The 22,926-nt window shown below is 37.8% G+C and overlaps 1 protein-coding gene across 1 annotated transcript; it reads left to right on the top strand.

Moving 5' to 3' along the window:
* The first annotated feature begins 8,200 nt into the window (after positions 1-8,200).
* Positions 8,201-11,104, top strand: LOC103944899. The gene is made up of 7 exons (XM_018646869.2): positions 8,201-8,411; positions 8,517-8,597; positions 8,703-8,835; positions 9,370-9,473; positions 9,557-9,701; positions 9,817-9,963; positions 10,245-11,104. Exons 2-7 carry the CDS (start codon positions 8,557-8,559, stop codon positions 11,019-11,021), a joined length of 1,347 nt encoding a protein of 448 aa, XP_018502385.2. The 5' UTR covers positions 8,201-8,411; positions 8,517-8,556; the 3' UTR covers positions 11,022-11,104.
* Positions 11,105-22,926: the final 11,822 nt, after the last annotated feature.

The raw sequence follows: 22,926 nt of genomic DNA, 5'->3' as shown, positions 1-22,926 counted from the left end.
CACTGGATCCCAGCCCCGCGCTGGTGTATCTGTGTCGCACCAGAGCCTAGTTTTTATGACTGGTGCACCTGTGTCCATGAAGTACTTGAGCGCACCCTTGTTTGGGCATCCATATTTGGGTCTGTTTCTCCAGCCCACAAATTTAAAAAAAAAAAAAAAACAAGACATGACTAGCAGCATATGCGTTTCCTAAAGCATATGCGCATCCATATTTGGGCTCGCTTCGATCACCAAAATGACATCTTTTTGCCTAAAGCAAGACATGACTAGCAGAATATGCGCTTCCAAGACTTTAAGTCTATGAATGAATACAGTTCTGAAGTTTGTCGAATCCGATCACTTCTCAAGATTTGTAACGAGAACTTGACCGATGAGAATCGTTTGGAGAAGATTTATTTGACCTTCTTTGCCACCAATATTGTCCTACAACAACAATATAGGGCTCAAAAGTTCACTAAGTTTTCGGATTTGATTTCTGTTTTACTTCTCGTTGAAAAGCAGAATTAGCTGTTGATTAAAAATCATCAAGCTCGACTTACTGGGGCGACTGATGTGCCTGAAGCACACTACATCACAAATCAACGCCTAAAATGCCAACATAGGCATGGTAGGGGAGGCTAGAAGCCATCCCTTCAAGGTCGACAAAACCAAGGCCCATCTAAGGGAGGAAACCTAGCCCAGAAGCGCCTTAACTTCGCTCCCAAGGCCCCGACCTTTAAGAATAAGGGCAAAGCACCTAAAACAATGAATACAGACATGTGCTACCATTATGGTTCAAAGGACCATTGGTCCTGTGTTTTCCGTGCTCCCCAGAAGGTTGTAGCTGAATATCATTCTGGTCGTAAGAAGTTTGAATCAAACTTTACGCAAGTAGATGAACCGGAGAGTACCAAAATGGAAGTTTCTGACTTTCAAGAGGCTATTACCTCTATGGAAGATTAAAATCTTAAACATAAACTACTTTTAGTTTAATTTTAGAATAATAGGGCTGAATTCCACCTAGTGACCAATCTTTCCTTGTTTATTGGTTTAAGTTTGAACAATTTTCCTTAATGTTTAGATTATACGTTGGTGATTTGTTTTTGGAACTTTTATGCAAGTGACCGATTCAAATTAATTTTTATTTCTAGGTATGACTAGTGGGAAAGTTAGTTGTCTAGTAGATAGTGCAACCACACACACCGTTTTGTGTGAATGCATCTATTTCACTAACTTCATACCTAAGAATGCACCTTTGACAACTCTCTCAGGCCCATCCAACCTGATCGAAGGATACGGTAAGGCACCTATAATGTTATCCAATTGTTCAATCTTGACCATTGAAGATGCACTTTATTCTCCACATTTTAGAAGAACGTTATTGAGTTTCAAGGATATTAGAGATAATAATTATCACGTTGAAACCTATGTAGAAAATGAAGTTGAATTTTTATGCATCACTTTCTACGAATATGGCTAGAAGCGTATTCTAGAAAAGATGGAGCGTATCCTGAGTGCTCTGTATACTACAACTATATGCCCTATAGAGAGCCACTATGTGGCCAACCTTAACTTTGGGACCGTGCACGAAATTATACTTTGGCATGATCGTTTGGGACACCCTTGACGAATAGCGATATGCTGTATCCTCAAATCATCACATAAACATCCTTTAACTTGAAGTTTAGGTTTGATTCAAGGAATCGCATGTCAAACCTGCTTAATGGGAAAACTTATCATTAAGCCTTCTTATGACAAGATTCATTTGAATCCTCATATTTTTCTACAAAGGATTCAGAAGGACATTTGTGGGCCGATTCACCTCCATATGGACCATTTAGATATTTTATGGTTTTGGTTGATGCTTCTACATGTTGGTCGCACATGTGCTTGTTGTCCACAAGGAATGCTATATTCTCCAAACTGTTGACTTAGGCTATCAAGCTTAGGGCTCACCATCCTGATTATCCGATCAAATATATTTGATTGGATAATGCTGGAGAATTCACATCTAGAACTTTTGATGACTATTGCATGTCAGTTGAGGTTGAAGTTGAATATTCAGTACCTTATGTTCACACTCAGAACAGCCTGGCAGAGGCATTCATTAAGCGCTTACAAATAATTGCTCGATCGTTGGTCATATGTACCAAGCTTCTGATCGCTGCTTGAGTCCATGCAATATTACACGCAGCCATGTTGGTGCACTTTTTTTGTTGTGCAGTCTATGTACTGATTTCGTCGCCCTTACATACAAAAATGGGTCCTCAGCGAAGGATGGGATTTATGTTGGATATGACTCTCCTTCAATTATCTGTTACTTAGAACCTTTGACAGGCGATCTGTTTATCGCTCGTTTTGCTGATTGTCATTTCTATGAGACAGTCTTCCCGACGTTAGGGGGAGATAAGAACGTCACCATTCCTAAAGAATGACGTAAATTATCATGGATGACTTCCACTTTGTCTCATTTAGATCCCCGCACTGCTTAGTCTGAAACTGAAGTGCAACATTTCATAGATCTTCATAGTGTAGCTCAGAGCATGCCAGATGCTTTCACGGATCTAGCACAAGTGACAAGATCACATATTCCAGTTGGGAATGTGCCTGCAAAGATGGATATACCAAATATATGACGGACTTCCCTCCTGGAGGCCAGGGATGCTAACTTGGCCGATCCTCGTACATTAGCAGCTAGCCAATCCTCTGCCCCTACACAAAAGCGTGGTAGACCACTTGGTTTAAAGGATTCACACCCCTGGAAGAGGAAACCCATGACATAGGCTCCTGTTGAGCCTACCATGAATCTGACTGTCGCTTACTCATTCTATCCAACTTATGAGGAAATTCTAGATCACGGAAGCGTCTTTGAAGAGATGAATCCACCTCCCGAGAATCGAGAGATTTTGGTATATTATGCTAGCTTAGATGATGTTTGGTGTAGAAATGAGATGATCATCTATGATGCATTATCATATGCAGTAGCTACTGAGATCATGTTGAGCGATGACATTGAACCCCGTTGGCTACAAGTTGGTTTTCATTCGGAAGCATAATGAGAAGAATGAAATTATGCGTTACAAAGCTCGTCTTGTTGTACAAGGCTTCTCACAATGCCCTGGGATTGACTATGAGGAATCTTATTCACCCGTTATGGATGTGAGTACTTTTCACTACCTTATCATTTTGGTAGTTTTCGAAAAACTTAGTTTGCAGCTGATGGACGTAGTAACTGCATATCTTTATGCGGATCTTGATACGAAAATTTATATGAAAGTTCCCGAAGGACTTACGTTGACTAGATCAAATATTTCTAAACCTCGAAACACGTTCTCAATTCGGTTGAGACATCCACTTTACGGTTTGAAGCAATCCAGAAGAATGTGGTATAACTGTCTGAGTGAGTATTTGACTAGTCAGGGATATGTGAACAACAAACTATACCCTTACGTGTTCATTAAGAAGTCACATTTTGGTTTTGCGATTATTGCAGTTTATGTTGACGACATGAACCTCATCAGAACTCTTGAAGAGCTCGAGAAAACTGCCGTGCACCTAAAGTAGGAATTTGAGATGAATGATCTAGGAAAAACTTGATATTGTCTCGGTCTCGAGATAGAGCACCATTCAGATGAAATCTTAGTACATCAATCGAACTACACCCAGAAGGTGTTGTGCCACTTTAATGAGGATAAAGTGAAGCCTTCGAGTACTCTTGTGGTCATTTGATCGCTAGATGCAAAACGAGATCCCTTCCGTCTGAAGGAGGATGATGAAGAGATTTTGGAGCCTGAAGTTCCTTATCCAAGTGCGATAGGCGCTTTATTATACTTAGCTTAATGCACTAGACCCGACATCTTCTTCGCTGTTAATCTTTTGGCAAGATACAGTAATGAGTCGACACGCAGACAGTGGACTGGTATTGAAGACATCTTCCGTTACCTTAAGGGTACTACCGATCTGAGCCTGTTCTATCCCTATAGATCCTCAGTTGATGTCGCACCGCTTTTATCTTGAGTCCATTCTCGCCTTATTGGTTATGTCGACGCATGATACTTATCTGATCCACACAAGGCGCATACTTAAACTGGTTATGTCTTTACCGTTAGAGGCACAACAATTTCTTGGAGGTCAACTAAACAGACCTTAATTGCCACTTTGTCTAACCATGCTGAAATTCTCGCCTTACAAGAAGTAACTTGGGAATGATTCTTGGTGATAGCAGTTGTGGGCCATATTTGAAGCTCCTGTGATTTTTACCTCGTCGTTGATGTCCCGAATACGATCTATGAAGATAATGCATCATGTATCGAACAACTTAAGAAGGGTTACACCAAAGGAGACAACACCAAGCACATTGCGTCGCAGTTATTCTTTTTACATCAACAACAAGAGCATCAGAAGATTGAAGTCACGTAAATTTGTTCACAAGACAATCTCGCTGACCTCTTCACCAAATCACTACCGAATGCGACGTTTCAAAAGCCTTTTCAAGGAATAGTTATGCGTAAACTTTATGAGTTGTAACATTGTTAGTTCTCTTTGAAATTATGTCAAACTTAGGAGGAGTATCCTGAAGTATACTTACTTGATCTTAATGTACTCTTTTTCCATATGATTATGAGCATTTTTCCCACTAGGTTTTTGCTACCTAACGAGGTTTTGACGAGGCACCCACCTTGGGTTGATCATATCCATGATGACGTTCTGTAAACGTTTGATTTGACTTTGCATTACTCATGCATTTTTCCTTACACCATGGATTTTGTCCCTACTCGGGTTTTACCATAGCCATTGGGTCTTTTGTGAGACTTAGTTCCATATGTTTCTACTTTACTTTGAGACTAGCGTGTTCCTAGAATCAGTGCTGACGAGTCGACTTCCTCAACTCTACATGATGCCGAATCAAATTGAGTATTTACACACTCAAGGAGGAGTGTTATAAACTTTGTATTTAAGTGTGATTGTGTAAATCCTACATTAGATTTGATTCTAGTTTCCCTATTAGGACTTGTATTCCTTGGAGGAGAATGATTCTTCCCTCCCTTATTACTATAAATAAAGGCACTGCGTAGGGGGAATAACACATCCTCTACACAATCCTACAATCACATCTCTCTACCTGTCAGATAAAATAAGCCATAACAATTTTCATATTTTTGTAAATTGAAAACTGAAAGTAATTAATGAACTTTTCAAAAAAGTGGAAACAAAAATTGAAAAATGAAAACTAAATGATTATCAAATTATGCTCCGTATGGATTCATTAATTTAGAGCTCATTTAAAAATAATTTTAATAACTAAAAACGCTTTTAAAGTAAATATTTTTGGTTCCAAAAGCACTTGAAGTGCTTTATGGAATAAACATCAGTTATGTACTTCTTCCAGGAAGCACTTTAGTTGATTTTCAAGGATTCACTTGCGTTTTTCCAAATGGATGCTTCTTCTAGGAAGCATTATAAGTGCTTTTTCAAGATTTACTTGTGTTTTTTTTTTTTTTTTACTATAGATTGGTTCTAAAAATATTTTCAACAAAAGTGGTTTCAGTCATATTAAAATGTTTATGTGTTTTTTGTTTGTTGTTGTTAGTGGTTCGAGCCTGCAACTAAGGTCATCTCCAACTTAAAGAGGGTCAAAAGGCCATGTTTAGTCTTATAGCTCTGCAAAAATATTTCTTTTTTAAAGAACAGTGTCCGAACATATTTTTAAAACAAGGTTGAGGTAAGTTAACTGAATCCAGCTAGCAGGTGTTTTGCCAAAATGTTTCGGCATCGTTTTGACATCCTATACCTTGCCATTATTCTTTTGACAATAAATCATGCCCAAAACCAAAGTTGTCACATTTTCCTTGTTTTTCCGACTAAAGTATCAAACAAACCCACTGGCTTTCCTTTTCTATCAACTTTTCATTTTTGGTCGGAAAGATTCACTTTTTTGCTTCTTTTTCTAAACAAGTTTCTTTACGAAGAGAAGAATAACCCATTTCAGGCATCAATCCTCCATATTAGTATCTTGATAATTTACATATTTTGAGGTAAAGTGTCCTATATTCATTTGATAATCTAACTTATTACATTATCTCATAACGAAATAATATTTGAATTGTAGAAATATGCAAGTAAAAGTGAAGAAACTAGAACAATTTTGACAAATGCCACTGAATGCAACAGTTTAATGACATTTCTTTTTATTTAAATGTTAAATGTCTTATATTCGAACTCATGAATACCCTACGAATTTAAAATCAACTTATTCCCATACATTTTAGTTTAAATATATTGTTGTACAAAAAAAAAAAAAACAAATAAACCCTTGAGATTAGTCCAAATGGTGAAGGAGTGTGTGATGATGTATTAAGATTAGAATAAATTTGTTGTTCTAATTCCTTCAATGTAACTAAAGAAAAGAAAAACGTTTAACAGATTAATAATAACATGAGTGGTAGGAAAAAAATTTCAAATGAAACGATCAAATCATAACGCAATGCTATTAATTTACGGGTTATGATAAGTATTACAATAGCACATACAAATATTATAATGTGTAAATTAATAATACTAGTAAACAGTATTACTCGACAATCTTGTTCTTCAAGATCCTATAGCTAAAAGAAATTATAATCACCTATTGTTCGATTTTAATCTCACGGCAAATAATTATTTAATTATTATTATTATACTTTCTCTTTCACCCTTACATTAAGAATGAATGGTGGGTGGGTGATTATAATTTTTCATAGAGTTGAAGAGAGCGGGACTCGTTACGAGGATACGAATGACAGTGCAGAGAAAAAGGAAGCAGGAATGGGATATTAATTTGCCGATATGCCATATAAGAATGGATATATGATGCCAGCAAGCATACGTTGCTCACGGCTGTGTCACTTTTCACTCGCTTTCGCTTGTGTTACGCAACATGCTGCTACTGACACGTTCAACACTTAAATCAGCTCGCTTAAAGCGGACGCAGACCAATGACTATGGCCAAAGCTTATATAGTCCAACTTAATTTATTTCTTATTTCTTAATAGAATTTCAAGTTAGTTATATATGCCTTCTGATCTTGGGATCAAGGAATAAAACTGATAAAAACACGAGGGATTCTTTGGTAAAAAATTTTAGAAGAACATGTATTATTTGACTATTTGCATAGGTGGGCTGAAAATGCCCTTAACTTTTTCAAGTTCCACTAAAAGTTAATCTTACTCTTCAGGGTGCCTGGGCTGATACCTCAGGCTTCGGCAAAAAAAAAAAAAAAACTTAAGTTATTTTTTTATTTATAGTTTGTAATTGTATTAAAATAAAAAGTTAAATTAAATAAAGGAGAGAGAAATGTTAGCCAACTTTATGGGAATTGGCTAAGAAATCGAAACGGTTCAAAATTGGCCAAGAAAGCATGCAATAAGGGAAAGATGATTTCTTTACTATATTTCTTAATGACTTGGGTTTCGTTTGTTGATTAGGATTTTTCCAGTCAAAAATGTTTGATGCATGCCTAGCTATATAAAGGCCTACAACATCATATGTTGAGCATTGTCATGGAGTTTTGAGAGTTTTCTCGTCCATATATTTTGGTAGGTTACATGAATTTCAGAATTCAAAGTTTCATATCGACAAATTATATATATTTTGGTAGGTTACATAATGTTTACATACATGCAAACATATCTTCAAATTACATGTGTTATCAAAGTTTCATATCTTTGTGTTAATAATTCTTTATATGAGTTCCAACTTTAAAGTCTATTCCATTATTCGTTCATTGATTAGTAAGTTGGTTATGGTGTTCAAAGGATCTGCTAATCCAACTTAGGGTACGTTTCACTTTGTCACTCCTACACTAGAAAACTAGAAAACCCAGCAAACTTGAGTCTTGAGGTGCAAGTAATCTTATGCTGCCTTAATTCCTTGATTAGGTGTTAAACCTTTTTCATTAGGGATGCATGTATAGCTTTAATTGATTTGTTCCAGCTGATATATACCTGAAAAATTCACGCAAGCCCGTTAAGTTAGGGAACATACAAAATGAGTGCAGAAAATTTCGTTTCGGTAATTTTAGCTTTTCTAGTAGCGACTTTCGTAAAAGGAGCGGGTAAATTATATTTTTAGCGGGAGGCCACGTCGCAAAACCCCACGTCCGTTTAGATTTTCCCAGAGCTCCATCTGCCAAGTATATATAGCTTCTTGATTGACCTTTCGTCTCTCTTCCTCTGCAAGCTTCTTCCCAGAAAAAAACATACACACACATATATAAGTGTATATATTTTTTTATGTGTGTATAACAGCTCCGAATTCTTGATTTTCGAGTTCTGTTCTTCGTGGTGATCCCAATTCGAAGGCATTGTTGTTTCTCTGTTTCTTGCTTCGAAAGCCAAAAATACCGATTTGCTTTCCTTCTGGGTTTTCTTGAATCTGATTCTTGGAGTGGACCGGTGAGTCCTCATGTTTTAATTTCTCAGTCATTCTTTACCTTGTTTTTACATTTTCGGAAATCCCATTGCATTGTATAAAAGCTCGGTTCTTTCTTTCTTTATTAGCCCAGGTTTTGTGATTTTTTCATAATCATCAGAGGACAAGATGCTGAGGGCGTTCCGAAAGCCGAAATTCGTCACCAAATGGTTCGTTACGTAAAAACCCAACTCGTGTTTCATTATTTTTTTATTTCTGTTCGTTGATGAGTTTTTCTTTTTCTTCGTTCTAATTCTGGCTCTTTTTTTATGCAGCAAATCGGATATAAAGATGACGAAGATGCGGATCGAGGCGATAAAGAAGAAGAGGAGCGCGGTGCAGAAGTTTTTGAAGAGCGACGTAGCTGATCTTTTGAGGAGTGGCCGTGACATCAATGCATACGGCAGGGTATGTATGTTTCTGCTTAATTAATCTTCTTCTTGGTTTTTGTTTCGATTAATTAATTAAACAGTATGACGTTAATCTTGTTTATAATTTTTGTTGTTTTTATGGTTTTCTGTGGCCTGAAAAATAGGCTTGTTTCTATTCCCTCCTTTTACTCATGAATCATTTTGTATGAAACAATTTTTCCTTCATTTGAAAGATTTGTTTACCAGGCCAATTGAAAATTTAGGGCTCGTTTCGGTTTGGTAACCGAACCGAAAAGTGGCTACCGAAAACCGAACCATGAAATTAACAAAACCAACTCCGAAAACCGAAAATTGGTAGTTCCATCCCCAGCCACGCAAACATAAACCTGCTCGCAATGTCATGTACTTTCGATTGCCTTGCATTTATATTGAATCAAGATTACTTGCATACTGCATCGTTGCAGATGATCCGTGGTTTTTACATATATGTTTGTGGCAGTACTTCACTCCCAGAGCCTCCAATTAATACATCTTGTTCAGTTCTCTTAACGCTTCATGATCGGTGAAACAGGCTGAAGGGCTTCTAGTTGAGCAAAATATGTCTGCCTGTTACGAATCAACTGAGGGCTTTCTTGGATGCATCTCGACTCATCTTCCTCTCATACAAAGTCAGAGGTATATGTGGCTTCCGGAATAATATGCTCATTAAGTTTCATAGACTTTTCTGCTAGCCTTATCTTTTATTTGTTTGTTTCCAGTGAGTGCCCAGAGGAATGCAAGGAAGCTGTTCGGTCAATTATGTACGCAGCAGCACGATTTGCTGATTTGCCAGAACTCCGCGACCTCAGAACTCTGTTTAGTGAAAAGTATGGAAATTCCCTCGAACCTTTTCTGAATAAAGAGGTGATAATTCAAAACTTGCTCTTTAAGTTCGTAGTTATCAAATAATCAAAAGATGCATACTTGTTCTATAGGTTTGTCTCTAGTCTGTCTGACCCAGTTATTCGTTTGTGCTCAGTTTGTGGAGAGGTTGAAGTCAAAGCCTCCTACGAAGGAGATGAAGATTCAGTTAATGCACGACATAGCACAAGAATTTTCGATTGAATGGGATTCAAAAGCTTTGGAACAGAAACTGAATACTAATACTCCACCGGCATCTGACCAAGTAAGTCTACTTTATGCATCATTGCTATAAAATACTAGAAGAAATCAAAAGTAAATTGTACCATCTGGTACATATTCTGAAGCTAATAAAGAATCTTCGCTCGCCTTATGAGATTTAACCCCTGAGAAAAGATGTCGAAGAGGGCACTTTTGTACCTTGCAAAGCTGCTTAGATGCCAAACGTTTCCCTCCTTCATGTTTTTTGTTCCCACGTTATGTGTTATTATAATGCTTCTTATTGTCTGTTCTCATTGATCGTAACATGTATGACCCCTTTTGCAGGGCCAGCGCAGGTGTAGATCTCCAGTTGACAGCGATGACGATATGCACAAATCACATAAAAGGCAGGACAATGCTTTCCCAAAGAGCAGAAACCAGGAGGGTGACTCTTATGACAGATACAAGCTGCAGAGCAGCAGTGAAGACGAAACAACAACAGATGTATCCCAATCTGCCCCAAAATATTCTTCAAGCTCAATAGGAAGTACATCCGGGGATGAAGCAGATACCAGCAAGATGCCCTTCTACTCCAAGTTTATTCCACCGCCTTACTACAAATCAAGACCTGAAAAAAAGGAAAGCAGCCACGTCGAAAAGGAAACAGATCACCCTAGCGATGTTTCAGTTGGCGAAGATAATACAAAACGAAGATCAGTAAGGAGGGGAAACTTGAAACCACCACCAGGTCACGAGAATCTTGGCAGGAATGATAAAACTAGACGTGGAGATGATAGTGATTCAATGGACGAAGAGGAGAGAATAATGGATGGGCTTTTGATGCATTACAGCAGGAAACAGTCACCCTATGAATCGAGCCAGATGAAGGGCAGTCTGGACGATGATGATGCTGGTGAATCCACATGGAACAGAAGCAGAAGATCTCAGCGAGAGGCTCCGTCAGCCAGAGCATCATCTCTCCCACCAGAGCCAACGAGTCCAATTGAGGCACCGAAAAAGCATGGCCGAGCATTTTCCTTCACACCAGATGTGCACGTGCACCCAAAGCTACCGGAGTACGATGAACTGGCAGCTCGAATTGCCGCTCTTAGAGGAATATAGAAGGACAGCATTAGAAATTAAAATCTGTAAAAGTTTACTTGGTGTCATCTTCTCTACATCTAATAGGAAATATTATTGGAGTTTGATATGTCTATTAACATCCATTAATCATTAGTTTGCTGATCATATAAAACTGTAAAAGTCCCGAAAGTGTCATGGTTGAACTTTAGGGTTCACAATCTAACACTACTTTAGATATAAAAGTTGTGTGTTTTCCTTTCATGGTTTATGTTGGATTTTTAGTTCTACGATCATGTGAAAATCTGGCACTTGGAATAACTGAAACTAGTGATAATGTGAAATGGTTATATTTAGATTCTACGACAAATCATTAGGGCTGAAAAATTTTCCTGAAAATCCCAAATCAAATAAAAAAAATTCCGATCCCATACCGAAAAATTTTCAAACCAATAATACCAAAATTTTTGGGATTCATATTGAACCTATCCCAAACCTTTCGGTACTGGAATCGGGATCACATATTCAATAGTCCATGAATCCCGAACCGAACCGAAAATATATATATATATATGTATTTATTTTGGTTGCATGCATATTGAATGTTGAATTTAAGTAGTTTGATAGTAGACTATATTAGAAATAGAAATATGAAATTAAGTAGTTTGGAACTTTGGAACATCAATGTGACTTGTTATGAATGAAATCGTCTTTCAATTGATATGAGGTAAAAAATCTAAATTTCAATTAATATGAAATTGGGGAACAAAATTTTAGGCCAAAAGCCCAAATTTTAGATCATAGCCCAAAAATATCAAATTTCAACCCAAAAGCTCAAAACCGAAAATCCAATTCCGATCTATTCCGAAATACCGAAAATATTTTGAGAATCCCAAAAATTTGGAATGCCGAAATTTTGGTTCAGCATTGGTCTTCAAATTCTTGTCCCGAAAATTTTAAGTTTGGGATTCAGGATGCCATTTTCAATTTGAGATTCCATACTGAACCACCCCTACAAATCACATAAAAGTTATAACATTTTTTAAGCATTCAACCATGCATTCGAGATATGTGTTTCAGTCTACTAGAAACTTGCTATATTAGCTCAGCTCGTAATCGTTGTCATTTCTAAAAGTTGATGAGTCTAGAACATACTCATTGCTCGCTAGCCAAGTATACTTGCTAACATTTCCTTAGAACTGAATGAATGGAGGTTTATGAGCAAATGAAAAAGAATGCTCTGTACTAATGACACCTCTCACTCAACATATTTGATTATTAATAAGAAAGGAAAATTAACGAAAAGTTCAAAAAAATTGTAGTTTTAATAAAAAATGATAAATAAAGGTGTAGTGAATAGTACCAGAAAAAGGTAAAAAATATGATTTTTCGTTAAAAATAAATAATACTGGGAATGCTTCGTTAAAACTCTCTATTAAGAATGCTTGTACTGATAACATTAATGAAAAGAAGAGGGATATTTTCAACCAAAATAGATATATATATATATATATATATATATATTAATCCTTAAATATTAGCCCATCTAAATAGTTATAAACCCAACATTTAAGAAAAACATAGGCCATATTAAAAACAAAAACAGCAGCCTAGCCGACTCCAACAAAAGCAGTAGCGTAGCCCACTCAGAGAGAGGCACAAACAATAAACAAACAACACCAGAGGAAATCAAGAAGAAGCAGCCCGCCGCTGGATGTCTCTCGCCAGCAACCACCGGAGTAGTTCATGTAGGAACCAATCGAAGGTGGGTCCATTGAGAGCCAAGCAAAACCAAAATAACCCCACAAAAACAAGCACACCTGAAGCAAAAGTCAGATTTTAGAGTGCCGCAACAGATCGAGCCATCTAGATTCGTACCATCAGCAACCACACATGGAGGAAGAGTACTAAAAGTACATTAACAAAGGGATGTGGATGACCAATGGATGTGTGAAACATCCTTACTACGACAAAAGTTGTAGAACACTTTGCCCAAATATTTTGGCATGTTGATAGAGCAATGGGTAGTGGGGTAGCAATCCAGATCCCCAATTAGGTCCAAAACACGAATGACATGTTTCGTAAGGATAATCAGAATAAAAAAGAGAAATAGAATTCCGACTATAGAATATTTTGGTGTTTAGCAAACATTGCAGAATAAAAGATTTGGTGGGACCCACGCAAATTTTGGAATCCAACTCTAAATAGAGGAATATTTTTTTTTTTTTTTTTGAAGAAAACGATAGTAGATCTCATTAATCATATCAAAATACAGTGAAACAAGCATATAAAGTTCAACAGGATGAGGCACAATCCTCCAAAAGTACATCAATTAAAATACTAGGAGGATAGGTCATCCAATCGAAAGTGTGTTCCACCGATAATCCAAAGCGGGCAAGTCTATGAGCCGCCGTGTTGGCTTGACGGCGAAAAAGGCACTTCAATGACTGAGGGGGCTAAAACCTTGATGTCTTCCACCACTTGACCAATGTAGGATAGTAGAAGGATCACGTAAAGCTTCCACAATCTGAAGAGAATCGCTCTCACAAATTAAATTTGTAAACCCTCTGTTCATTGCCTAAATCAAACCAGTCTAGACTGCCACCGCTTTCGCTTGTAATGGAGTGAAGATATTTGAAGACTTTCCACATGAAGTTGCCATAAAACTACCAGTTTCATCTTTAATGATCAGGCCGAAACCCCCCACTTTACTCTCACCATTCTAGGCCCCATCAATATTTAGTTTGAGGCATCCCGAGGGCGGAACTGTCCATTTCAAAGTGGGATGTCGGGAAGGGTTTATGTGGTTTGTGTTGGCATTGGCAGTAACAAAATTCTACCACCAATGAAGAGCCCGAGCAACCACCATATCATGACATTCCCCATCGCCATTCCAAAGCTTCCCATTCCGAGCTCCCCATATTGCCTAGCAAATCATCATGGCTGAATCGAAATGAGAGGATTAGAGAGAACTAGCGATTTCTATAGTCCATTCAAGAAATGTAGCGGGGGAGAAACCCCGTAATGCTATCCCTAAGTGTGAAGAAATCCATGCACATTAAGCATAAGGATAGTCTTTTAAGAAATGGAGAGTAGATTACGTCTGATAGTTGCACTGCACACATGCGAAATTTGTAAGGATATGGCGTTTCCCCAGATTTTCCTTTGCAGGAATTATGTTATTATAGAGTCGCCAAAAACAAATCCTCACCTTGGGGGGAATGTTTGCCTGCCAAAACTTAGCCCATAATTTGGAAGTGAGCCCCGAAGATGCAGAGGAAGAGGCCCCATTATTTATCGGGACCAACCATGCACGTGTGGTATGATACGCACTTCTCATTGAGAATTTACCATTTTTCTCAAATTGCCATATTAAATGATTAAAAGAGCGGCGGAGGCTTAAGGGTATGGCATGGATCACTTCCAATTTCGTATCGGTAAAAAGAGACCCCACCAGGTCTAGGTTCCATGTTCGCGAAGAGTGAGTGAGTTAACAGACATTATGGAGGATACAATCAGTGGGCTTTGGGGAGAAATGCGAAAGGTGGACGGGAGAGGGACCCAAGGATCCTCCCAAATGTTGATCGATTCGCCACACCCCACTTGCCATCTTATGCTCAAGTTAAGAACCTTCCTGGTAGTGCATACACTGTTGGAGCAATAAGAAGAGTTCGGGAATACCATAGCGTTTAAGAGACTTGAGTTTGGAAAGTACTTCACTTTGAACACTCGAGCCACCATCGATTGAGAATCGGAGTGGAACTCCATCCTTGTTTAGCAAGTAAGCTGAGATTGAAGGCATAAAGGTTCCTAAAACCCAATCACCCCTCAGATTTGAGAAGGCACATTTTATCCCAAGAGTACCAATGGATCCATTTCCCACCCTCATAATCTTTCCACCAAAAAAAGGGTACCAACCGATTCAAGCTGGCACATAAGTATTTTGGTAAAAGGAAGCAATTCATCATGTATTTAGGAATGGCTTGAGCCACTGGCTTGACATGAATCTCTTTCCCCACCGCAGTTACAAGTTTCCCCTTCTAACTTTGTAAATGTTTCCAGAGTCGTTCCTTGATATAGGCTAAGCAAGCACTTTTATTCCTTCCCACTAATGTAGGCATTCTCAGATAACGTTCATGTCTCTTTACTCTTTGCACCTCTTGAGCGTTGGCAAGTTTTGATTGCATATCCCTTTTAACATTTTTGCTAAAACATACTTTACTTTTAGCAAGGTTCACTTATTGTCCCAAAGCCAATTCATAAGTGAGGAGGAGTTCAGAAATATTGTGGCATTTAGCTTCGGTTACACAACAAAAGAATAGGTTATCATTAGCAAACATTAGGTGATTTATGGTCAGAGCATTGGCGCAAATAGAGATCCTTTGGAGTTTCCTTTCTCACTTTCGTTTGGTAATGAGGCCGGATAGGCCCTCGGCGTAGAGAAGAAAAAGATAGGGAGACAAGGGGTCTCCTTGCCTAAGTCCCCAGGTAGGGTGGATGTAACCCATTAGCCGACCATTCATAACAAAAGAGTAGGAGATCGTAGAGATAAACTGCATCACCAAGTTCACCCATTTCTGCGAGAATTCCATAGTGGTAAGAACACTCCTAAGGTATTGCCATTCGATGCGATCATAAGCCTTACTTATATCGAGCTTTAGGGATAAAAAGCCCTTATTTTGTCTTCAGGGCTTGGACAACCGGGTGGCAATCTCTGCCGTAAAAAGTGTATTGTCCGAGATATGGTGGCCCGGGACAAAAGTTGTCTAGGTGAGGGATATGATTTGGGTGAGGATCTGTTTCAACCGATTGGCCACAACCTTAAAGGTGATTTTGAAAATCACATTGTAGAGGCTTATCGGTTTGGTATCAGAGAGACATGAGTGTAGTTTATCTGTTTAAGCAACTTCCCATATTGGAAAATGTTAATGGTGGTCTTGGTCCTTAAAATAATTCAGAACTACTTTCTCCATGCAGTGATCATTCGATACCCAAGTCCTATTTGAATCATTTAGGCCCTTTATTCGGTTTTTTTACTTCCAAAAATTAGCTCGTTGTTGGAAGAACTTTGTGTTTTTATCTCCTTGTTTCATCTAGAGTATGAGTGATCTTTGGGACCAAAAGGTCTCTTCCTATCCCAGCAACCTATCAAGATCATCCAACAGATGTGCTCTCTTACCCTTGTGATGTCATCATGTCTCCCTTAACAACAACTTGTTGTCACTTAAGAAGAGCCACCCTTATGGCCGTAATCTTATGAACCACTTGCTACATTGGGACCCTTATCACTGGACAATCCTAGGCTTCCTTAATGACCTTCTCACATTCGTCATGGTTAGCGCAATATTCCTCAAAGCGAAACCCATGACGACCATTTCTCCTTGATGTTGGCTCGCCATCAACAGAGAGAATAATAGGCATATGATATGAAGTGCTAGGATCCAAATGAGTGACCTTAGCATTTCTAAAAAGATTTTTCTAGCTAAAAGATGCTAAACCTGGTTTAACCACTCCTTGATTCTATCTGAGTGAGTTGTGACCCAGGTATGTTGATTGCCATCAAAACCCAAATAAAAAAGATCACAATCATTCACAGTAGATCTGAATGCAAGAATCTGATTTATGGGACGAACAAAACCCCCTTCATTTTCATGAATGTGCAATAGTTCATTGAAATTACCCCTACCACCCACGGAAGTGAGCAATGTGAAGCTAAGTCATGGAGCAGATTCCAGGATTGGAATCTGTCTGCTATGTTTAGATGCTCGTAGAATCTCGTGAACCTCTAATGAAGGGGATCCCCAATGCCCTTACCTCCGCATCGATAAATCTTTCAGAAGATGACAAGATTTGAAGGTTCAACTTATTATTCCAAAAAAGACAAAGTCTTCCAGAACTACCTTGAGAACTTACACTAAAAACTCTGTTGAAGCCCAGCTTGACTTTGAAAGAAATAACAAAAGAGATTAAGGATTTGGTTTCACAGAGAAAAACCAAAACGGGAACTTGCTGCCTGATTAGATTTTGCAGCGCTTGAACTCGCCGAGGGTTCCCAAGCCCTCAACAGTTCCAGAGTAGGATTTTCATGTTTGGCGGTGTAGCTGAGCCCTATTAGCCGTCGCCGATTTAAATTTTTTGTACCCCTTATTTTGCTCGTGAGTTTCGAATCCCTCTGTCTTGGAAACCCTCATAGAGGGCGTAGTAGGGTCTTCAGTGATTAGTTGGTCCTCATAAGCCATATCACTTAAGTTCAAATGAGTAGTGTAGCCTCCACAATCCCCTCGCCCTTTATGTCTTGTGCCTTTGTTTTTTTTTTTATTAGAAAGATGTAAAGGACACCCACTTTTTGGGTTGATAGTAAGTCTAACCCTTTTGTGTGGAGGAGAGACCAAGTCGTTTGGTCTGTGGCCATTGGGTTGGTCAACCAAGATAGATGCCTGACTTAGGGAGGCCTCATCCACCTCAAGGATATTAGTACCTGGGGGAAAGCAATCCATTACTAAAAACTTTGTTGGGCTGGCCCTTACCCTATCCTGAAGAAGCTCATTTACATTTTTGAAGGCCCAATGAGGGACCCTATTGGGATCGCACCAATCATTATCCAACGAAAGACCATTTATAGCGATGGTGAGTGTTCCATTAAAAAATTGAGTCCCAAAGCTATCCGGCTGCCATGTGTGCCCATAGTCTAGTAACAACTTAGAGCGAGAAGACAAGTGTTGGTCAACAACCTCATTTGAACCGACACTGTGTTATGAGGGATCACATTTGTCATAGGCTTAGAGGTGGTAGGTGCAGAGGTGTCAGGTATAGAAATGTCAGGGGAGACAAAAGGGTCCATCTTCAGAAATTGTCATTTGGTCCCTTGCTTTCCGGCGAGCCAAAGAATTATTTACCGGTAAGTCCATTTCTTCCTCCAATAGGCCGTAGAAACCTCCGACTCCCTGTTCCCACTTTCGATGCCAATAGCGCTCGTTGGCACTAGATTTTATAGTCGGTCATGGTCGGGGGACAAGGGGCACGCAGGTCTATGTTAAAACAACTGTCTGCAGACAAAAATGGTGGTGCAGGGCACGTGCAACCACTAAAATGGCCAAGGTGACCGCACCTGTAACAAAAGATCGAAGCTTTTCATAGCAAAGCCGAATCATGTAGGAACCCAATTTTGAGCACGGCACAAAAAACCAGGCCATCAAAGGCTTAGAAGTATCAAAATCCACCCTTATTCGTAGAAAACCCCTAAACCCAGTTACCAAAGGGTGCTCCACCTCCCAGACAGTGCTAATTTTCGACCCAAAACTTCTCACGTTCTTTACTGTGCAAAACATTTTAGGGATCCTATGGGCTTGTACCTAGTAGATTGTATATCATCAAGTGAATGGTAAGAAGGCCATAATTTCACAAAAAACGTATAGTCCTTGATGAACCAAGGATTTCCTTCTAGGAGCTTCCTGGCCACAACTTCTTTTCCTACCGTGATTGCGTATATGTTATTTTTAGCCTTTGAAATCCTCACAACTCCCATCTTGTTCCAAGCCGATCTTAGGACTTCATTTACCACGATTTGTGAAGGTTCATTGTCAGCAGTGAGCTTGCCGACAAGGTGGATGGTGCTCTTAAATCTTTCCTCAAGATCGAGGTTATCCTCCAATGTGATGCACAATCCATCTAGCACTTCCTCTTCATGATCCATTTCTCAAACTGCAGAGCCCAACCCCAGCAGTAAACTGAGTAGAGAAACAATCCATATAGGATACTTAGTAGCACAGAAATAGGCTGCACAAATTAACAGGCATAAATGCCTATGTTGGGATTGTAAAAATCTTCACCATTTTCAGAAGGAACAACATGTGCGGAAGCAATTGGAAACCCTACAATTTGGTGGGAATTGAATTTTGGGTTATTAAGGAAATCATACTGAATTTTTCCTCCCTATTATACCCTCACTTATTTCTAAAAATTCAAGATTGGTTCGCATTAGCCCAACACTAAATTTTGTTCTCTCAGCCAAGAAAAAAAAAAGAAAAAAGAATTATAGTTTTTCTCACAAAGTTAAAATAAAATAAAATTTTACCAAAAAAAATAAAATAATTAGCACATAAAATAGATTACTAGTAAATTTTGAACCTGCTTAACCGAACTAATAATTCTTATCGAGTAAATGCCACTCTAGATCTTTTCGTATTGTTTTGTTTGCTCTACAAATTCATCCAAAATGTGCAGAAGTATCTAATTCAAGTGTTAGTTACAAGTGTCAGTTTGCAGGTAAATTTCGTTATTGTTGTTGTTGTTGGTTTTTATACTAGTTTTAAGTTTTGTATATCTGCAATGTGTTCATACCGAGCTTTCAGGTGTGGAGGGCAGAACTTGTGTTATTTGATTTTTTGTTGCATAAGATGTTTACATCATCTGAACTCCATGGAACTGTTTATTTAGAAGTTGGTGTTGGTACAGGTACATTAATAATATCTATCTTAAGGATAACCGATTATATTGGATATGTTAGTCAATGATTCGTTAACATTCATTTCAGATTTAAGTCGTGTTCATGAATTTTTAGAGATTATATATACCTCAAATTGTGGGTAGAGTTCTAAGTCTTTTGTGCTTGCCTTCTTTATTTTTAAAATAGAAATCTTGTATGCCTTTAATATACCAAAAGTTTAAGATTTGAAGCAATTGTTATATAGAGTGGGCTTTGATTATGAAAAGAATAGGTGTCAAATTGAACGATAACTACATTCTTATATTGGTTTGTTTTATATAATTCCTCGTCTATTTCATAATTTTTAAAGTCTATCATTTAACTATAACTGGGCTTTGGTTTTTTCTACATCAGGTGTTATACTTAGCGTTGGAAAAGCGCTACAACTTCAGTCTTGATGATCTCAACATTGTTGCAAAACATTATTTACATTTCCAAAGCTTTCTATGGTTAGAAGGGGGTATGCAATATTCATGTATCAAGATGCACTGGTATCATGATTGGGGAGTTTATTTTATCGTTTAGTTTTTCATCCTTTTGCCTTAAAGTTAGTTTGGGTTTTCAAAGGATGGTGAATGTGGTTATATGCCTTGCTTTGTGGGAAAATGCATTGACATTAGATACATTCCTCAGTATGTAAGAGAGTATGACAGAGGAAAAATCAAGTATTATAACAAAACAATATTAATGTAAACCCTCTTGATGTAATGTCCATCAATACAATGATCAAAGGTTAAGTTGAGGGCTAAATGGACAGTTTTCGCCTCTTATTTTTATTCTTAGAAATTAAAGCGTTGGTTCTTGAACTTGGCCTAATTGGAGCATTGGTCTCTGAATTAAAAATTTGCGACTGTGCATCCTTGAACTTGTTGCATCGTGGGTGGAGCGAACTTGTCCAAAATAAAAGGCTATAAAAAGCTGGTTACCTAAAAGGACCGTTGCTTTATGTTGGGACAATTTCAAGGACTAATACACACAAGAATTAATTTAGCTACTAAAGATCCAATTGGGCCAAAGTTTAAAGATCAATGTTGAAGGATAATTTTATTCCATATATCAAGAACCACGACATAGTTACAAACTAGTGTTCAACTCTTTCACTCGACCGAAAAGGAAATACTGGTATCATCCATTGAAGAGTTCTTGCAAACATGGTGTACATATGGTACTTGAAACAATGTGAGAAATACAAATAGGATACAAAACAATTGAAGTTAACAAGTAACCATGCTTTGGAACACATGTCGTTAGGAAGACATCAGAGGTAGCTTTAACTTGAGATAATTCAATATTCATTCCATTTGCATGTTCATTAAACACTTACATTTGATAACAATTTAGTTTTAGTTTCAGGATATAATGAATGTATGTTGAAGAATGTGGAAATAAGGGAGGACAAACCGAGAAATAAAGGAGAACGTAAGAAACAAAAACTAGAAATGAAAACCTATGAAAATTAATTTTTAGGTTGTAGCTTCTAGTTTTCATTTGTTCACCTTCCCCACTTCCTTTCCACCACTCTTCCCCAACCCTTGCTTGGCCCACTTTTCTTTGTTGTACTCTTTATTGTTCATTTAAAAGTGAATTAAAATTAAAAACAAAATTGGTACCAAATCGGCTTTAAGCCTTCAATACAATGTATCATCATTTCAACATACTAATGTCAAGATCATCTATACAAAAAAATTTCCTCAATATGGAGGCCATTTAACAATTCATATGCGTTGAATAAGTCGACAAAACCAAGTAAGGGCGCATTAAGGAGAGAATAGAAATTTTCTTGGCTAGAGCAAGGAAGGAGAGTTGAATATCTATAAACTGGCTAGAGCAAGGGAAAGAAAGAAAAGAGACTAAACCAAGTAAAGGCGCATTAAGGAGAGAATGGAAATGTTCTAGCTACAGAGAACACGGTTAAATACATATGGAGAGCTTATTTTTAGGGCTGGTTTGGGAATCCCAATTTCAAGATCGATCCCAAACCAAATTTTCAGGAATCCTAAAATAGTTTTGAGATTTCGGGACAAATCGGGATTAAATTTTGATTTTGGGCTTTTGGGCTATTAAGATGAGACTTGACATATTAGGCTTTTGGGCTATTGAGTTGAAACTCGACATATTAGGCTTTTGGGCTAAAATTTAGCCTTTTATATTGAAATTGTTAGCCCAATTTTGTTAATACCAATCTGTCATACATACAAATATGCCATATGTGCGTTTGTGCAATCTATTTTGAGCCAACAATGCAATCTATTTTGAGCCTTTAACTTCATACATACCAATCTGTGCAATCATAGATTTATAACCCTAATTGAAATATGAAATTATGAATTGTTTTTCAAATATATTCTACTACACATGCATGCAACAAAAATAAATTAAGTAACAAACCCAAAAGAAAAAAAAATTAGTTACAAGGCAAAGCTTGAAAATAAATTAAGGTACAAACCAAAAGCAAAAAGAAAAGTTATGGCTTGTTTGGTACTCTACTTGAATCCAACTTTTTATATTCACAAACAATTTTCAAGTTTTTGGCCTTAAAAACTTGTTTGGTAGGACTATTTTCAAAAACTGAACTCAAGACTAACTCAAAAATATAGTTTATTCTCTAAAAACATAAAAAGTGAGTTTTTAGAGTTTTTAAACTTGAACTCACTCATTTCTTTTCCCTCCCTCCTCCCCTTCCACTCCAAATCTCTCTCTCTCTCTCTCTCTTCTTCTTTCTCTTTCCTCTTTTTTCTTTTTTTTTTTTTTACCTTTTTCGTCTCTCCTCCAATATGCTATCTTCATTCTCTTGGTTCTTTCTCTCACTCTTCCTCTCTATGTCGTCTGATCCTCTCCCTTCTTTCTGTTTCCTTCAATCATCTTTTACTTTCTTTCTCCTCTCTCCTCTTTCTCCCTCTCTTGCGACCCCCTCTTTTTAGATCTCTTTGTCTAGTTTAAGTCGTAAGATTTAAAAATTTTAAATCGCAAAACAATCACCTTTTTGAGTCTTAAAATAAATTGATTTCAAGAAATGTTTAAAAAATTTCAAATAGGATACCAAACATACCCTTAAAGTTTATGAAGATTGTTGGCCTCCTCGGCCTCTTCGGCCCTTTGATCTTGTTGATGGTTGTGGTTGCTCCCTTCTTATTGGTACTCTTCCCCTTGATGTTGATGGTTGAGCCTTTTCCCTTAAAATGGGTGCTCGTGGAGGTAGTGATTGATTTTGACGTTGTTGAACTTCAACTTGAGGTGGTCAAGGAGGTGGAGGTGACATTTCATTTCCATGTGTTGTATTCTCCTCACCTCCCAAATTAGCCGTGCCTAAAACAATAAACCACAAATCATTTAGATTGAATTATAGAAATAGATAATAAATACTGAGAAAATAAAAGAGGAAATTAAATTATTTACTTACTTTTTTCTAAGCGTTCAAGTTCCTTGTAAAAATTGAATTCGTCGAGTGTAGGCTCCTTGTAG

Source organism: the organism of the source record quoted next, unplaced genomic scaffold (assembly GCF_019419815.1).
Source record: "Pyrus x bretschneideri cultivar Hongxiangsu unplaced genomic scaffold, Pyrus_bretschneideri_v1 Contig26, whole genome shotgun sequence".
Taxonomy (NCBI): domain Eukaryota; kingdom Viridiplantae; phylum Streptophyta; class Magnoliopsida; order Rosales; family Rosaceae; genus Pyrus; species Pyrus x bretschneideri.
The sequence above is the reverse complement of the archived record's forward strand: the minus strand, read 5'-3'. Positions and strand labels throughout refer to the sequence as shown.